Source organism: Pleurodeles waltl, chromosome 4_2 (assembly GCF_031143425.1).
Source record: "Pleurodeles waltl isolate 20211129_DDA chromosome 4_2, aPleWal1.hap1.20221129, whole genome shotgun sequence".
NCBI lineage: Eukaryota > Metazoa > Chordata > Amphibia > Caudata > Salamandridae > Pleurodeles > Pleurodeles waltl.
Window position 1 is genome coordinate 63,164,077 of NC_090443.1, and position 18,576 is coordinate 63,182,652.

General features: G+C 44.5%; 1 protein-coding gene across 1 annotated transcript in view; it reads right to left on the reverse strand.

Moving 5' to 3' along the window:
• Positions 1-18,576, reverse strand: part of FAIM2 (Fas apoptotic inhibitory molecule 2) — a 195,866-nt gene that overhangs the window by 158,285 nt on the left and 19,005 nt on the right. Inside the window, exons 4-6 of the mRNA XM_069230667.1 lie at positions 17,795-17,859; positions 16,711-16,764; positions 16,291-16,341 (exon numbers count right to left, since the gene is read on the reverse strand). Coding sequence (XP_069086768.1) covers positions 16,291-16,341; positions 16,711-16,764; positions 17,795-17,859 — 170 coding nt within the window. The remainder of the gene's footprint in view (positions 1-16,290; positions 16,342-16,710; positions 16,765-17,794; positions 17,860-18,576) is intronic.

The following is an 18,576-nucleotide window of genomic DNA, read 5'->3' on the forward strand; positions in this document are numbered from 1 at the left end:
CACCCTGCTCCCGACCCTGAGGATAAGTAGGAGGAAGGATTGGGGTCCAGTATGTCCCCTAGATTGGCATTGGTTGGGCCTGGGGACAGAGGACCCCTTCCTTGGGTGAATTTTGGCCTGGGCCCAGCCTCATGAACTGTTGGCTTGGTGTCTCCTTCCAGCCTCCTCCTTTGCTGTATATCACCTGGGTAGCATTGGCGAGGGGACCCCCTGGCGTAACCTGCTGGCCTTCCTGGGCTCTCCTATTAAAACACAAGAGGTGCTGGGGGTACCTATTAGATCATTGCTAATTTATGCTGCCTTGTGATTGCGTATGGGCCCTCCAGCACTTATTGGACCCTGAACTGGTCTTTTGAGTTCAACATGCGCAGCTCCTCATGGTTTATTAAGCACACAGCCCTGCAGCACTTCTATAAGGATGGCCTTCCCCCTGCGCATGTGACCCAACTGGGGCGCACATTGGTCTGCATTTTTTGACCCCTAGCCCGCCAACATAATCATTCTTCTGGCATTGGCTGGACCCTCTCGCTCCACTTTGTAAATGCACGGTCTGCCTGCCCCCCTCTGAGGAGGACTTTAGGGCTTACACAGGGCTAATTTTGGAGGACTTGAGGACTGGCTGGGATTCCTGTAGGTGGGTGAGGAGCTGCCTGCTTGTTCTGCCCAAGGGGCCAATCCTCAGGTGGGGTCCTTGCAGTGAATGCAGGCTGGCATCCTCCCCTTTTATCCTCCCAGCAACCAACATAAACACATTATTGCCACCCCCAGGAGGTCACTGTAAGGCACAGGAGAAACGGCGCTCCATCTACGGCGAGACAACCAGTCCATCTCTGCGCGGCGCCGTGGGCTGAGTTAAAGGACCAAGGGGCCAGACCAAAATGGACAAGTACACGGCACAGGTGAGCGGGGTAGTGGGGGCCCTCAGATGGCACCACAAGGGATGGACACCCGAAGGTGGGTGACAACACAGCCCTCATTTTGAAGGCAATCCACGACTCGAAAGTGGCATTGGAGATAAAGATACGAGAGGTGGGTGCGGTTGTGTCCCTACTCTTACAGGACCTCTGCCAAATGGTGGAGAGGGTCTCGGAAACCAGAGAATGGCGCTCTACCCTGGAGGACACTGTGAAGCACCTCTCTTCAGAGATAGTCCACCTGACCAGAGGCGTAAAGGGCCTGCAAGATTGCACCAAGGACACTGAAAATAGGGCCTGGTGCAACAACCTTCACTTCGTTGTGTTCCTGGAGGTGGCCGAGGGATCCTCCCCTGAGCTATTCGTGGAGCGGTGGCTGTGGTTTTGGATGGACTCATCACAGTTATCCAATTGTTTTGTCATAGAGAGAGCCCACCAATCGCTTACCACTTAGCACATTCTAAGGTGAGCCCACACAACCACGGAACGTCTCTACAAATCTGTTTGCATCATGATTTTTCCCAACTACACACGCTTGGTGCAGACTCAATGGAAATTCTTCAACCAAGTCAAAATGAAACTGAGAGCCATGCTTCTGCATCCTGCTAAGTTACGTGTGGTCCATGATTCGAAAACACTTTTCTTCAAGTTCCCCAGGGAGGCATGAACCTGGCTCACCAAGCAACTGCCACTCACTCCTCATTTGCCTGCACCCTGGGGTTCCACGGATCTACATTCCAACTACACTTGTGATGCTGCCAAACCAAAGCACAATCGTCCATGGAGAACCTCACGCTGACATCTGTTGAGACACCGCGACTTAGCCCCAGCCTCAGAATAGAAGATGAGAGGACACACCAAATGCCGATCCATAAGCTGCAGCCTTCTCCTGACACTGACACGCTCATAGGTTTCCCATGAAACGCCACTGTGAAATCACACTTTTGATTTTAAGTGCACACCAGCACCACGTTATCCTGGCATGGTAATCTCCATCAGAGTTGGTGCGGTGGGGGGACATGTTCGGACCCACATGGTTCCACCTCCTTCCCTCGTTTGAGTGTTTGTTCTATCGTATGTTAGGAAAGGGTGACAGATGCTTCTTCAGGGTGGGAAGTATAGGGTGGGGCTATTTGGGGTTTATTTTTGTGTTATGCTGAGTTGGCTACATTGTTTTCTGTTTCACCTTGTACAAATCGCCTCAGGAGACACTGGACCACATAAGCCTACTAGCTGGGCTTCCTCATGCTAACCCCGGCATCCTCTTCTGTGAGCAACACCATTTGGTGCAGTTGGCCCTTAGCGTGTTGGGTCCTGCAGGCGACCGAGTCCTTCCTCCGACACCACTATGGCCCTTTCCTACATGATTCTGACCTGGAATGTCAGATCATGGACCAGATTAAGAGAGGGGCCGTTTTTCACTTCCTCCAGCTGCACTTCCATAAGGTAGTATTGCTACAGGAGACCATCTCCTGGGCACTTATTGCCACTTCCTCACACATAAAGGGTACAACTCGGTTTTTCTTGTGGGCCATGCTAGGGGCTCCATGGGGGTGGCCACCATCTTGCACAAGAGCCTTCCCATGGCTGTGGCTAAAGCCAATAGAGACACCCAGGGCAGCTACATCATTCTTGAGTGCATCATGGAGGGTACTCTCCATCAAGTCTTCAGGATTTATGTCCCCCTGACACTACATCAGTCTACTATGAACACGCTTATAGATATAGTGGCTGCTCTCCTGCATGAATGGACAATTCTCGGGTGACTTCAGCAACATAATGGGGCAACCCTACTGGTGTGGACCTGCACGGCATGGCCGGGGTCTGGCAGACTGGTCACAGGGGCTGGGCCTCAGCGATGCATGGCGGGTATGGCACCCGAGAGACCCTGGCTTCACCCATACATCAGCTGCACATGGTTTGTTATCCTGTAATGAATACTTGTTCTTTCCGGACGCAGAGCTTCTTCGTAGCACAGGATCACAGATCCTGTCCCAAGGGAATCTCTGATCACGTGCCTGTCCTACTACGGTTTGATGCTCCCCCAAGTGACAACAGCCCCGATGTTGCACATTAATGTGTGGTTCCTTCAAAATGATAGGTTAACAGAGCGCTTACAGAATCAATTCAAATCCTTCCTTGCAGTAAATGAAGGAAATGTTGATTCCGTCTGGAACCTTTGGGAGGCCGGCACGGCTTAAATGAGGGGTGTGGTTCGATCCTTCATTAGGTGATCTGAAAGCGACAGGCTTCGCCGGTTGATCGACCTTGAGTTCTTAGTCTAGCACTGGGACTGTGGGGCACTGGGATCTCTGAACACACAGGAGGTCTGACAGCTTAAATTAGACCATGCCACACTGCACAGAAAGCACTTGGAAGAGGTCCGCAAGTCCCTGATGGCTTCCTCTTGAAGTTTGGGGAGCTCCCCATGCCCTGCGTGACCCTTCAAGAGAGGAAGGGCCTTGTAAAAGACATTGCTGGGGAGGGGTCGTGGTTGACTGGTGGATTTTACCTCGGGCATGATCCCGGGCCCTGATGGTTACCCTATGGAGTTTTACCATAGACTCCATCCAGACATCATTCCTCCCTTGCTTCGTTTATGTACTGAGGCCATTGCCAGGAGCCACTTTTCCCCAGAGATTGACCAGGCAATGATTGGAGTCCTTCCTAAACCTGGTCACAACTTACTAACCTGTGTGTCTTTCCAACCCAAATCTCTTATTAGTACTGAAATAAAAATTAATGCTAAGCTCTTGGCAAACCAACTGTTGATGGTCCTGCCCAGGTTGGTCCACCCCGACCAGTGTGGGTTTATCCCAGGGTAGAGCACTAGACATTGTATCTGTAGGGTACATATCACATTATCCCAGATCAAGACACTGGGCAGCCAAACAGCCCTCATGTTAACCGGTTTTGAGAAAGCTTGGTCGATTGGTCTTATTTGGTTGAGGTGCTCAAGGGTATGGGCTTCAGTCCTGTTTCAGGACATACATTAAGGTCCTCTATGTAGGAACCAGGGTGTGAGTGCAAGTGCATCGAGCGATGTCCGACATTTTTCAAGTGACAGTGGGGACCAGGCAGGGCTACAACTTAACCCCCTTCTTATTCACGCTCGCTATTAAGCCCATGGCAATGTGGATCTGATGTGATGCCCAGGTGTGGGGCTTTGACTGGGGCCTGGCTCTGTAAGACCACATAGCCCTTTATGTGGCTGAAGTCTTTCTATTCATGTCTCTACCTACAGAAACTGGGCCTAGACTTCTTTGGATCCTAGAAATCTTCGAAGATGTTTCGGGCTCTGGATGAACTGGGGCAAATCCACAGTGGACCCCCTCCGCCAAGAAATTTTTGGTGCACTGGACTAATCTTCCTCACAACAACATGGGTAGGATTGCGTTGTTTAAAATGTAAATCCTTCCCAAATTTCTATATGTTTTGCAGAACTACCCCCTCCACATCCCACAGATGTGATTTGATTTGGTTCAGGCTCTCAGTCGCAAAATGTATATGGGCTGGGTGCACACCTAAAGTAGCCTTCAACACATGCATACGGTCTCTGTATGATTGGAGTCTCTCCATGGCAGACATCAGACTCTATGTTTGGGTGACACAACTACTCCATTCAAATGATCGTTTAGACGGGAGTGGGATGATCCCACATACAGAGAGAAGCTAGCCATACTGGACTTGGATAGTGTCCTCAATGTGTTATACAGTGCCTCCATTCCTTACGATCTTCCAGAGGCAACCCAGGTGGTGTTTGGAGCATGAAGAGTAGCACTGCGATGGATGGGGTGGAATCGCAGGCTGAATGGGGAAATTCCGCTGAGGGATGATAGATGGCTGGATCAGGTGGCCTCCCTTGGTGGATTCAGGGGTGGTACTAGATAGGGATATCAAGGCTTGGCACTGTATGGAGCGGAAGTCATATGAAGGCTTTCCAGGTGGTTCAGTTTGAATTATGCATGCCCACTTCCCAGTCCTTACAGTTAAGCCATGCACTATACACATACCACAATGCTCTACAAGAACTCCCTGAATGCAGTACCCTAGAAAACAAGCTCCTCACTAGCCCCCTAATTAAAGGGGGGTATTTCAAATATACAGATCTTTAGTGATCCTCTCACCAACCGCTGAGAGCGAGGTGGGAGAGTCATTTGAAGGGGGCTGGATGAGGCAGACTGGAGAAACGCCTGCATGGGCCATTGTACTTTATCAATCTCTGTTCGGCTCCGCTTCATCCAATTAAATACCTTCTTGAAGCCTATATGGCTCCCGCCCGTATGTACAAGGCAGGCTTCGCTTCCTCTCTGGCTTGCCACTGCAGCAGTGACCCGAGAGGGGACTTCTTTTATATTGTCTGGCAATGCCCAATAATCCAAGGTTATTGGACCACTGTTTTTGAAGTGTTGTCTGCCGTGATAGGTGCCCGGGTGGAGGCCGACGGTATAATTGCTTTGCTTGGCATACTCAATGACATGGGGAGACCCAGAGGGCACAGAATGTTAGTGGGAGTATGTACGTTATTGGCCAAGTGCAAAATCGCCCGCAACTGGACCTTGATAGCAGCCCCCTCAATGCTGGCCTGGAACCGGGGTACGGACTGGTGCGTCAAGTTGAAGGAGACAATTTATGTGGCCCGGGGATGTTCTCACAAGTATAATAAAATTTGGAAGAAACAGTGGGCATACCACGGTTTGAGGAACTGAAAAATGAAGAAGGGGGTCTGTTATATGATTAGGGGTAGATGGAGTTGTACTCCCATTGGGTCTTCTATCAGACTTTTCTGCTATGTGATATGTTTTCCATGCCGAACAAGGTGGCTTCTTTGTTGTTACTGTGTTAATTTGCAATAAAATGATGCTACAAAAAGTAAGACTGGATGAGGCACAGGACGCTAAGGTTTGACAAAGAGGTTTTCATTGGTAGGCCCTCATTTCCAGATTGACGTGTAACGTGATAAGGAAGCTACAGTAGACCAAGAGCCTGATTTACCTTTTGGAGGACAGGTTACAGCGTCACAATGGTGACGGATATCACGTCCACTGAAATATAAATCCCATAGGAAATAATGGTATTTATATTTCTGCAAATGGGAGGGATATCTGTCACCGTTGTGACGGAGTAACCTGTCCGCAGAAATCTAAATCAGGCCTTTAGTTAGGAGCCAGACCATTTAGTGCTTTGAATATAACGTCCAGTAGCTTCTATCTGACCTTTTTCTAGGAGATTTGCTTCCTGTATTTGTGGCCGTATGCTAAGGTGGGGGTATGCCTTGGTAAACTGTACAGTATTTGAGTGGCAAAATGTAGGACATATGTGAGCACATGTGCATATATTCAGGTGTTGACAACATGGCGCAGAAGGTCTGTTGGTTACGGAGACTTCAATTTTTATGAAGGGGTTGATAAGAACCCAAGGTTTCTGGACAAAGGGATGAATATCAAGAAGTGTGGGCCAAATTGCTTACAGTCAGTAAGAGCGATTACTGTTGAGGAGGAAGGGAACTTAAAGGCCTCAGTTTTACAATGGTCACCATGAGTGGTTGTAGTGCCAAAAAATGCCAGATGGCAGTGAAACAGTCTGAGATGCGTGATTGGCGGCGGAGTGCAAAAACGGGAAAGGAGAAAAAATATTTGGTTATTGGCAGTATATGCGTAATATAGAAAACAAAATGAGAAGATAATACCACTGAGAGAGGTGGCTTAAAGGTAGTAAAGAACGCAATCAAGAACAAAGCACTTATAGGCCCAAACTCGAAACAGATTTTGTGTTAATGTCTTTGACTTCCTGGTGCATCCGCAAATCCACCTACAAATAATGTGAGACATTTGTGTGATGCACTTTGGCTTATCATAATTTGTACAGAAAAACATTTGTAACTTCCTTCAGCGGTGCATCTACTGGATTTCACCAGAAACTGCATTAACTGTACCCAAAAGTTAACAACTCTGGTTGATGTAAGCATGGAGCAGTGACAGTGATAATATTTAATTATTGTGTCAATTAGTTAAAAGTGGTACATATAAAACAGTAAAATCACCAACAAACAGCCTCATTGAACAGGCAGTCAAGTACCTAATAAAACATGTGATGGAAATCCCAGTGTTTCACACGACGCAAGCAAGTGCTCTTTTAAAGCAAGTAAAGCCATAAAAGCATATAATACTTAGGGGCCTAATTTAAGAAAAAGTGGAGCTGCATCCACTGCAGCACCACTTTTCTTGCGCCCCTTAGCACCCCCTTACGCCACCATGTGTGCACCGTGTTTAATATACAACGCACCATGGAGGTAGTTAGGGAACCAGCGTCAAAAATGTTTATGATGGTTGGGTGCTTTGCAGGATTAGCGTTGCAAATGTTGACGCTAATCCTGCAAAGCACATTGAGGCCCATTATAAATAATGGTGGGCCTCCTTTTCATGCCTGTTCTGTGCAAGCATTAAAAATGACACCATATATTGGATTTCTTGGCACCATTTTGTTGGCCCCCCCCTGCATACATTATGCCAGGCACAGGCATAATGTGGCACAAGGGGTTACAAAGTGGCAATGCATGCATTGTGTCACTTTGTAAATCTGGCACAGCGATTTTGTCCTTGTTGGGACACATTAGCGTAAACAAATATGACGATAATGAGCAAGGAGGCGCTAGGACCTCTTAACTTTGGGCCTTAGAGCAGCTGTGGCCTTGATCAGGATAAGCCTGAAGAGGAAATTAAATCCATAAATTTGCCAAAACAGGCCAAGTTCATGGGAATTTCTGTTGTCAGACAAAAGTTCCAAGTGTTTTTTGCAGGTGAAAATCCTAAACACATAGGCCCAGATTTGAGAGGGCCGTGCGCCTCTTAGCGTAACCTTTTTTTTTTTTTTCACACTAATGTGGCCAACGAGGCCAAAATCGCTACGCTGAATTTACAAAGTGGCACAATGCATGCATAACACCTTGTACCACATTATGCCTGCACCAGGCCTAATGTGTGCAAGGGGGTGTTCCCCCATTAGGGGGACCACAAAAATGGCGCAGTGGAATCTAAGAGATTTGTGTCATTTTTTTCTGCTACTTTTAACGCCTGCACAGAGCAGGTGTTAAAAGGGGCACACCATTGCTTTCAATGGGCCCCTATGAACTGTGCAGGATTAGCACCAAAATGTTGGCGCTAATCCTACACAGTACATCAATAGCATAGAAAATGTTGATGCTATTGCCCATACCCTGCACTATAGTGCACCGTATATTAAATACAGTACACTCATGGTGGCAGTAGGGGGGTGCTAAGGGGCGCAAAAAAAGTGGTGCTGCATTGGATGTAGCACCACTTTTCTTAAATCAGGCCAATAGGCTTCAGTAAAGTGCATTGTGCATGAAAAAAATCTGGGCAGCAGCAAAGTAGCTGTAACATAGTTTTTGTCTTGTAGTTGCAAAATCTACAGTGATCAATACTACAGTCAGATTCCCAACTAGTGCAAAATTTGATGATTGGTGAGATCATCAGCCTTGTGCTGAAACTTTTTGAGTCTCATTTCCCTACTGAGTGCAGCTTTCAAGTAGGATTGCATTACCTTTGCTTCATAAGATTTTGCAATTGGGTCGGCATAACTGCAGGCCTCTGAGCAGCGTCAGGATTAACCGCAGGGCAGGCTAGGAGCATGTGCCTGCAGCCTGAAGCAGAGGAGACTGAGGGGTAGCTCGGCGGTGTGCAGGTAAGTGTTTGTTTTTAAATTAATTTAATGTTTATTCCCCCTACTCCCACCTCCGCATGCCGCCACGCCCCTTGCACGCCCTGTGAGCTGCGACTGCTTTTAACCCTGAGTATGATATTAAGGGGATGACTAAGGCGTCTGCCTCCACTTGTAGGTCTATAGACTTAACTTTAGATACTTTAGAATCTGTGACCAAAGAATGTCTGACTTGGAGAAGATCTCTTGTAGAGCAGTCTTCAGAGTGCCCTTTTAGCTTGTGTACAGAACTTGCTTAGTTAGACCTAATTCCAAGTGGAGTATGGAGCGGCGGATATATTTTGGGAGTTGGAATTCTCTCATGTAAGGAGAGCATTGTAATCTGTCAAAAGTAGTAGCAAGCTATCCTAGTAAGCCTTGTGGCCATATGAGAGTGTCGGTTTTCACTTGGCCCATGTATCTCGAGTGATAGCTTCAGCTGAAGGGACAAAGAGACAAGAGTTTAATTTAGACAGGGTGAATGTGACCCTGGCAGACTTCGGGCCTGATTTATGACAAGTTAGCACTGCTTTTGCGTCATTTTTTGACGCTAAAACGGTGTAAACTTACAAAATATAATTTTCATATATCAAAATTTTCATAAATCAGGCCCTTACTGTCTGCTTTATCTGGAGGCTGGGTTTCCCATTGTCTAAAACAATGTTGTCTGCTCAGTGGTTGCACTTCCCATCTTCCACTGAAGCTTTCCTTTGTTCTTATACTTCCCAAAGGTCATTACCTTAGTTTTATTGACATTAACCAGCAGCGTATTACCTTCATTATATTGTTTAATGTGTCGAAAGAGCAAAAAAAAACTGTAAGACCCTGACCCATGCTTGATTCAAGAGGAAAATGCACCCACTGGCAGGGATTTCTCACACACTATTCATTTTATGATACAGAATAAGCGGGATTTCACAGAATTATTTTTAGTCTATACATACATAGTTTTCCTTCACAGATTCCCTTGAGTATTGACCCTGATTCAGAAGACGGTTCCGCCTTCCTCGAATATAATATATAATCTTCGAGTATAAACAAATGTAATTCACCTTATCCATGCATCAGACCAGGATCCAAAATGTACATTTTGGTCTGAAAGGAAACGACTAGTGGTAGTGGAGAAAAAATGAACAGTAGAAAACATCTGAAACGAGTTAAAAAGTACTCTTATTTCCATGCTTACAAGGAGAGACGGGCTGACACTTGGCGAACCTGTAGCTCAGTGCTCCTGAAAACATTTACAAGCGGTTGCAAGAAATAGTGGGCCAGATATACGACCATTTCGTTTTGTGACTCGCAATTTGCAATTTTTTTCGAGTCGCAGAATAAATTGTACAATAGTGTCAACCACACTGTTTGTGATTCGCAAATGGGTCAAAAGGCACCTGCCTCATCAATATTCATGAGGCAGGTCACAAATTGCGACCCATTTGTGAACGGCAACAATCACAAAAATTGGTGGCCTGCTGGGGTCAGCAGACCATCATGTCAGTGATTGCTTTGTCAATAAAGCAATTTTTTTTTTTAAATGCAGCCTGTTTTCCTTAAAGAAAAACCAGATACACCTAAAAAACTAAAATTAAAAGTTACTTTTCATTTTTTCATAGTAGGCAGCGGTCCGTGGGACCACAGCCCGCTCTGATAAAGTGTTAGTGCCCACTTTCAGGAAGGGGAGCATTCACGGTCACAAATACATGGCCTGCGAGTCACAATTAGGAAGTGGCACCCTTGAAACACGCCTTCCTAATTGCGAGTCACAATCCCTATTTTGTGAGTCATTAACAGGTTACCAACTCGCAAAATAGGGATTGCACATCCAGGAAGGCCTTTTGGCAGTCGCAAAAGGTGATTTTCGCATTTGGTGATCGCAAAAATGTGTTGTACATCTGGCCCAGTATTTATTTTTCCCAACACCAATAACATGTGGAAAAACACAAGTGTTGTTACAAAAGCCTGTGCCTTAGGCCACTTATTTAACCGTTTCAATTGTCATCTAGTTTATGGTTAATTGAAATACAGGTTTGGTTTATCATGGCCACAAAGAAAGAAATAGAAATAGGCTTTCATTTCAATTCAATTTTCCCTACTCTTGGAAATTATGCAAGCTGGTGTAATTTCTCACCCAATCAGGGGACACCTCTATTAAGGTCCAAGGTGTAACTCTATATTAATAAGGTGAGTGCATTCTGGAAGGCTCCAGATGAAGGCAAACCTAACCTTGCACCAATATGTGAATGTTGAAAGAAAAGTAGCCACTACTCACCTGTAACAGAGCAGTTCTAAAGCATGGTCATCTTCAGTATATACACTTAAATATCTCTGTACTTGTGTGTTGGACATGGTCTTCTCTGCATGATTACAACCAGACGTTTTGCCTTCACCCCTCCTATTTTCTGAATTCGTATTTGTTAGTATTAGAACTTTGGGTGCTTTATCACAGCTAACAGTACTTGTGCTCTCTCCCTAAAACATGGTAAAATTGGCCTACAACTGATTGGCACATTTATTTTTCTTATAAGTCCTTAGTATATTGAACTACATGTACCCAGGGCCTGTAGATTAAATGCTGCTTGTGAGTCTGCAGCACTCATTGTGCCACCAAGTAAAGTAGCCCTTTAAAACATATTCCATTCCTGCCATTGCAGCTTGTAGTGCAGTTTTAAACTGTTATTTTGGCCTGGCAATTTTTTTTTGCCAGGCCTACACATTCACTTTTAATACATATTAGTCACCCGAGAATGGACCCTCAGCACCTATAAGGCAGGATGCATTGTATTTAAAAAGTAGGACATACGTTTTTAAATTTTACATATAATGGTAGTGAAAAAATGCTATATTAGTTTTCAATACTGGAAGGCCTATCTCTCCTGTAGGATAACATTAGGTTACAATATTATTTCATTTAGTAAGTGCTAATGTTTGATTGTGAAAAGAATTGTAATTTGAAAATCCTTTTTAATGGTCAGGTCAATCTTTAAGCCATAGTTCTGAAAATGCTACATTTAGAAAGTTGCCATTTTCTTGTCCTCCCATTTGGTGCCTGCTGCTAGTGTCCTGGGTTGCATGACTGTGAATAGCTTATTTTTGGACTTTGCCTAATCCCAGTACGCAGTGAGGCAAAAGGGGACTAGCTGTTGGCAGGATGGGCAGGGCAGAGCAGGAATCTGACACTACCCATTTGTCAAGCCAGACATCTTGGGGCCTTGGCAGGGTAAGGGAGGAATTTTCCAGAACCAGGTGTGGGGTTAGCATAGAAGATTCCCTTTCAAATGTTGGCACCAGGTATAAATAGTGGGCCTTCAGAACAACTTTTCAATACACTCCTGGAAATGCAGACATTAAACAGGAAGGACTGCTTTCACCCCAGAGACTGCCCTGCTGCATGAGGCCTGCCTTATTCCCCCAAGAACTGCTCTGCTGCTTGAGGCTTACCTTGTTCCCCATGACTACTCTGCTTGGAGCATTGCTCTGCTGCTTGGGGCCTGCCTTGTTCCTCCAGAGGACAGCCTTGCTGCTTGTGGCCTGCCCTGCCCTCTGTGGAGGAAGACTGCTCCCTTTATCCAAGGATAACTGAGTGACTCCAAGAGTCAGTTGACTGACTTTTCTTCTGAGTTACAGGAATACAACAAGCTCCAGGGGCCTTCCTTGAAATGTCCAGCTGACCTGTTGAAACTGGACCTGCATGTGATCTGCTGGCCCAAGCTGGAGTCATTTGCTGATCTTCAAGAGGTGCCTCCTAGGTCCTCGACCCTTGTCTGGTATCAGTTGAGGTTTTCCTATGAACAGAGGAGAAATACTGAGGTTTTGGGCTTTTCAGGACCATGAATGGGACAGTTTCCGCTGGGACTCTGTTGCCTGCAATGATTGCCAACCCAAAGCTCTAGTGAACTCGACTCTTCATGCTACAGCAACCACCAGTGATGACTGGCAAGGCAATATCTGTACTTCACGCTACAGCAACAACACTGAGGCTGACCGCTAAGGCTGAGGTCCAGCAATGACCCTTCACAATGCAGGACTGGATCTTCATGCTGCAGTGACTATTGGTGATGCCAAGCCTGTTCTTCGTGCTAAAGCGACAAATTTCTGTGACACTCTTTCTGCTCCTGTCAGCCTCCTCCTCTGTGGAATCTTTGTGCTGGACTTGGAGAAGGTAAACTTTTTCAGTGGGACTAACCTAGCCCCTGCATCTGTCCTGCACTTCATTGCGGTTGGCCTAAACTTGTGACCTTCACCCAGTCTAGCACAATCAGATGACCGCAAGTGGTGTTTTGTGCTTTTCAATGCTATATCTCCAGGTCTACTGACTGAATTTGTGTTAGTTTGATGCCATTGTATCTATTAAAGTTCATCCTATTTTTCTTAATTGGTGTGGGATTTTTGTTTTGTTTTGTTTTCACTTTATTACTGTTTGTGTGCTGCATAAATACTTTTCACAGTGCTTCTAAGTTTCGCCTGACTGCATTTTGCCAAGCTACCAGAAGGTTAAACATAGGTTAATTTAGAGAATTTTTCTAGTTCATCCCGACAAGGATTGTGGTTGTTGCCTGACTGGGCCTTCCACTTCCCCTCAATCCATAACCTAATTTCTTACACTGTGCAAGACCTCAGAAAAATTTTCAGAAGTGAGAAATGAAGCACTCCAACTATATTTAAGCAATGTCTATGTTAAGGCAATATATTCTACACGTTGTTTGTTGTTTAACAAAATTAGCACATATTATTCTAAAAAAAACATTACTAAGAGTGGATTCAATAGTACTCCAAATACACTTTTTTATTTCTTATATTCTAAAAGAGATAAAATAAAATGAAAAAGTTTCTAGAAGCCTAGTAACTCATATAAAGAAAAAACTGGACTGTCGCTTAAAGGCAGCAGAGAAGCAACACAATCCCAGCATGATTCACGATGGCAGTTAATGGCTCACTTTTTGTATGTTTCAGTTAAGGACAGCTTTATCTGTCTCTTAGAAGGGGTATTGCTTCCAAAATCTATCATATACTAAGAGTGGGTTTTGGGTTACCCCCTTGCTCATCACTGAATGCCTTTGCTATGTGTTAAAAGTGTTGGCTTCTGATTCAAAGACTTTCCTCACTATTCCTGTGTTTGTACTACTCAAACAATATTTCAGTCTCATTGTGTTCCGACTGGATGAGCTGTATCCTTCCACTGTTGATGTGGTGGAACTCTTTTTTATTTTACATTTAGCAGTATACTAGAGTGCATGGGTTTCTTGCTCTCTCCCCTACTCTACCTTATGCACCTTTTAGTTCCACTCCCATCCCACTCCCTGATTATACTAATCCCACTCCCCAGCCAGCTGCCTATCCCGCTTTTCGTTTTCAATGTTTCCATTATTTTTCGTCCTCTTTTTACAAAGTAGAGTGACAGCTGCTAATTACCACCGGGATGCTTGCTTCCTTTTTTGAGCTTCCTCGTGTTTTCTTTAGCATGTTTTTTACTGATCTAACATGGCAAGTCGCCATGTCAAACAGGTAAAATAACAATGACGGCCATATGTCAGTACAAATATGCAAATATTTTATGACGTGGGTATGCACATGTATCGCGATGATTCTCCATGCATCACTGGCCATATTGGGATATTTTTTCTTAAATAGAAAACCCATTGCAAAATTGCCAGCCGTGCATGTGCGTTCGGCTAACAAAAAAGCAATAGGAAAGCCTTTCAGAGCCAAGACCTATTGGCTTTGTCAATGTTTGTTCGCCATTTGAAACCAGGTCAAAGAAAATTAGCTCTATCTTTTCAGATTTGTGCCTTTTTGAAAATGATTTTGTGGCACAATTTTACACTTCAGCCAATGTCCTAATGACTGTGCGCATTCGACAGACATTTTTTTCCAGGAGATATGTGTTTTGCCTTTCGTTGTGGCATCTTATCCTTATGTGTTCTCACTCTTCCACAGGCTATTAACTCTTCCCTTAGGAGATGGTTTCTACTCTGGATGCAGGGGTGACAAAAAATAAGCAACATGTTGTTCTAAGACATTGCTAGTCTTTTTCGTCTCCTTCTGCCTCTGCCATGTCATCTTTCAGTAGATGAACAAAAGGTTTGGGCTCTTGCTACGAGAAAAGGGGAATGGCAGGGGCTGGCATCTCCGATAAGACATAGCAAATCCACCCATAAAGCATGGCCTATTGCATGTTAGGGGCGTCAATCTTCCAGGAGCAATCGCATTGCTGCCCATGATATACATACATTTCTACTCTCTGGTTGTAAAATAAGAAGATAAAGAAGAGATTGTTGGGTCCACTTTGCATAAGAGGCCTACCGCACTAGTCTGTGGAGTAGGGTGTCAGTACAAGAATTAAGGATATGTAGCAGTGGCCCGTGTTTTCCTGCTTCTGGTGTTAAAAGCGCTTATAAAGCTGTTGGTTCCTCCAATGAAGTTTGTATAATACTAGTAGAGAAAAGCATAAATGCGGCACGCGGAATTGTGAATTCATTTCAGTTCTGATAATTACTCCGAGCGGAATTCCAGTTCATAGATTGTTTGCTCACTCCATCACTAATGAGAGGTACCAACTACATGCAAATCAATGATGCCATCGACCAAATCATGCCAGACCATGATCCTTTGGTGCAGGAAAACAAACTGTCACAGCAGTTCTGTCTTCTTAGGCCTCAGGACAGCTTGGGAGCACAACAAACGATGAGACTCAAATCTGGGTATAACTGTTGCAGTTGTCACCTAATTAAGACTGAACTGTTCTTGCTGGAGCAGGATCAACCCTAATTTGCACATGGTTCGTTGCCAACTATAGTGCTATAGAGGGAGCTAAATATTAATTCAAACATTTGTGTCCATCACTTTTTTGTGCCTTCTTCCTACATCCAGTGAGTATACACAATCAGAGCCCCACAGCTTCAAGGCGGTCTTGTTAACCACAACTTAATTGTGCTGTAACACCTGAGTCTGGCAATACTTATCTGTCGGTGTGCATCACTCACAGCCATTATCTCTATTTCTCTCTAGGAAATGGGTTGCTTGTTCTTTTCGTAATGTCTTTCCCCCTTCCCCCTCAAAGTTATCTACCTTCATTAATTCCCATCCTTGTCTGGGATTTCACTATTTCTCTGGGTACTAGGTGTATAAGTGCCATATCTGCAGATTTGCAAATGCCCCTACTGCTGCTTCGCATTACCGACTTTTTGGACCACGACTCTTCAAGTCATTTAATTAGTGCACACATAGACATCCATAAATTATAAATAACTTTAAAATCACATCTACAGCAGGGCCCTCTCTCCTGACTGCCTTTGAAGCTACAACTTCTCCGAAACTATAATGAAGGTAGGATGGATTTCTTAGAATCCCAAAACGTACATCTGTATGTTCTCCACTTTTACAGGGGTGCTTCGTGACTGGTGCATTACTGCAATGAGATGGCTTTTAATTGTCACCTTTCACTAACGTCGTGTGCCAATGTTGGGAAATAGTACATTTCTCTGTGACCCAAAGTCTCTGCCAAAGTGTTGCCATCTCAGTAACCTGAAAGGTGTTTTTTTGCCACAATGATGCTTGATCAACAAAATCAATCAATCAGGGTTTATAAAGCAAGGCTAATGACCCGATAGTGTATCCAGGCCCCTTTCAGATTTTAGGTATGTAAACTGTCAGATTATCTTACCTTGGTCCGGAGCAACAGGCCAAGATCAAGTAAGTCACAAAGAAAACAGCACTGTGGAAACGGAAAGAAACGTATCATGTCAGGTATTTATGGCCATCGTTGTGTGTGAGAGAATGAGAATACTGGAGAAGAGACAAGGGGTGGGGGGAGGGAGGGGAGGAAGGAAGGCAGGAATGTGAAGATTGAAATATGGAGAGCACATCGGAATACAAAACGAGCAAGATTGGAAAAGGGCGAAATGGAGATACAGAGAGGGAGAAAGAGAGAGAAAGAGAGACGAAAGAGACAACGAGGAAAGTAAGAAGGAGACTGAGAAAAGTTAGCATGAATCACAGAAACAGAGAAAGAGACACAGATAGGAATGCAGCATAGACAACAGAACGAGCTCAAAAGAAAGTAGGAGAAGCTAGAGAAACTTACTAGGAGGCCCAGTACCAGGCAGGATTGGACTGCACATAGTCTTTAACTGGATCGCTGTGGGGGAAAAAAGCACCTTTGGCAATTAAGAAGGCTGTGAATTTCTATTGAAACCAGTACGTTCACTGAATAAATAGCTGTTAGTACAGAAGTCTCTGCTTACGGCTAGAAAAAAAACATTTACCTTTTTCCAAGATCCCACACGCTAGCGACTCCGATATAATAAATAATAATATTCACATAACATGCTCTTAAAGATAAGTTAATGAAGGGCATTGATATTCCATTCACACAATTACCGGGTCCACTGAGATATCACCAGCACCTATGAAAACCAGGTCTAGAGCGTGGGTGAAGGTGCCGCTGATATATAGATGACTTTAGAGAACATGGTGTCCGAGAGAAGCTCTGCCCTCGGCGTCTGATACTCTGGATGTGCACCCACGCAACAGGGTAATAATCTGTATCACTCATATGTGTGTTTCCTCGAACATACATGGCAGGTCTCAACCAGTCACATGCTTGGTATTGCGCTCAAAGAGAGTGATACATAACTGAATTTTTATCAACCCACCTGGCGTTTCCCAGCCTGAGACTACGTGATAATCTATCTAGAAATTCCAATATAAAGCAAGGTTAGCATGACATAATCAGGCGTAGGGTACCATTATTCCCACAAAGGATGGAGACATCACCAGACCTGAGGAACCATTTTTTCCTCCAGAGACATTGAGGTAACCAGACCTAGGAGCCAATATCCTAACACAAGATTGTGAGAAAAACAGGTTTAAGGCAACGATGACTGAGTCTGAGATTGTGAGAAACCAGGCTAACCAGAGACCAAAGGCTTAAATGGCTCAGCTATAAATGGGTCTATTTCACTCTAAATTTGGGCCCACCAAGGCTGGCATTAGCTGTAATACATAAGGGTGAATCTCAGACTCATTCTCATACGTGTTGTCAGGTTCAGTGTCTGAACGATGAACAACTCATAGGACTGTCCATCCAGGCTTCCACAAGGAATATACTTCAATTAGAAACAAAAACTTAGCGAAACTCAGCAACAGAGCGAAAGTGAATGACCTACCAGAAAGTGAAAAGAGCAACTATGGCCACTGTCACGAAGAGCTGGATCATGAGGATGGTGTACACCTGAAACAAGAAAAAAAGCTTTGTGAGTGTTGCCGAAGCAGGGGGAGGCGCACTATAATGTGAACATACGTTGATTCCAGAGCATGATGAACGAATGCTTTGTGGATCATAACTCAAAGAACTTGCTGTAATCAACAAGCCTACTGATTCTTTGTTCTTTCTACTTTTTCAATCTTCTAAATGTACTACCTAAACTAAATGTAACTCTTATTTTGTTTCACTGGAACCTTTCTAATTGTGTACTTTCTTCCTCGCACACCATGACAGCTTTCAAATATATTTGTAATTAAGTAGGCTATGAGATGTCACTTGTAATGTCCATTGCTTAAGCTAGAGTGGATCACCAGTACTAATTACTAGTCGAGACAAGCTGACATATGTCCAAGTGCAATTCACCATTGCACGTGCACAACCCTCCTTCAGTAATTGATGGAGTCACCTTTAAATTACGATTAATCTGATTTGATGGCATTTCGAACCATGACTTCAGCAGCACTGTGATTTCCTGACAACACCCCTTTTCATTGAGAGTATTGTTGCTGTTATTCTTGTGTTTTGCAGGCACTGCCTGTCACTTGCAGACTTCCTGTGGCTCAGTTAGAGCATTTTTCAATAGGTTTCTTTCTGCAGCATGCACCAGCCTATGGGATCTACTAGATAACAATATTCCAATGTATTTCCTACGGAAAAGCAAAAATCCAATAGAAGTCATAGGAA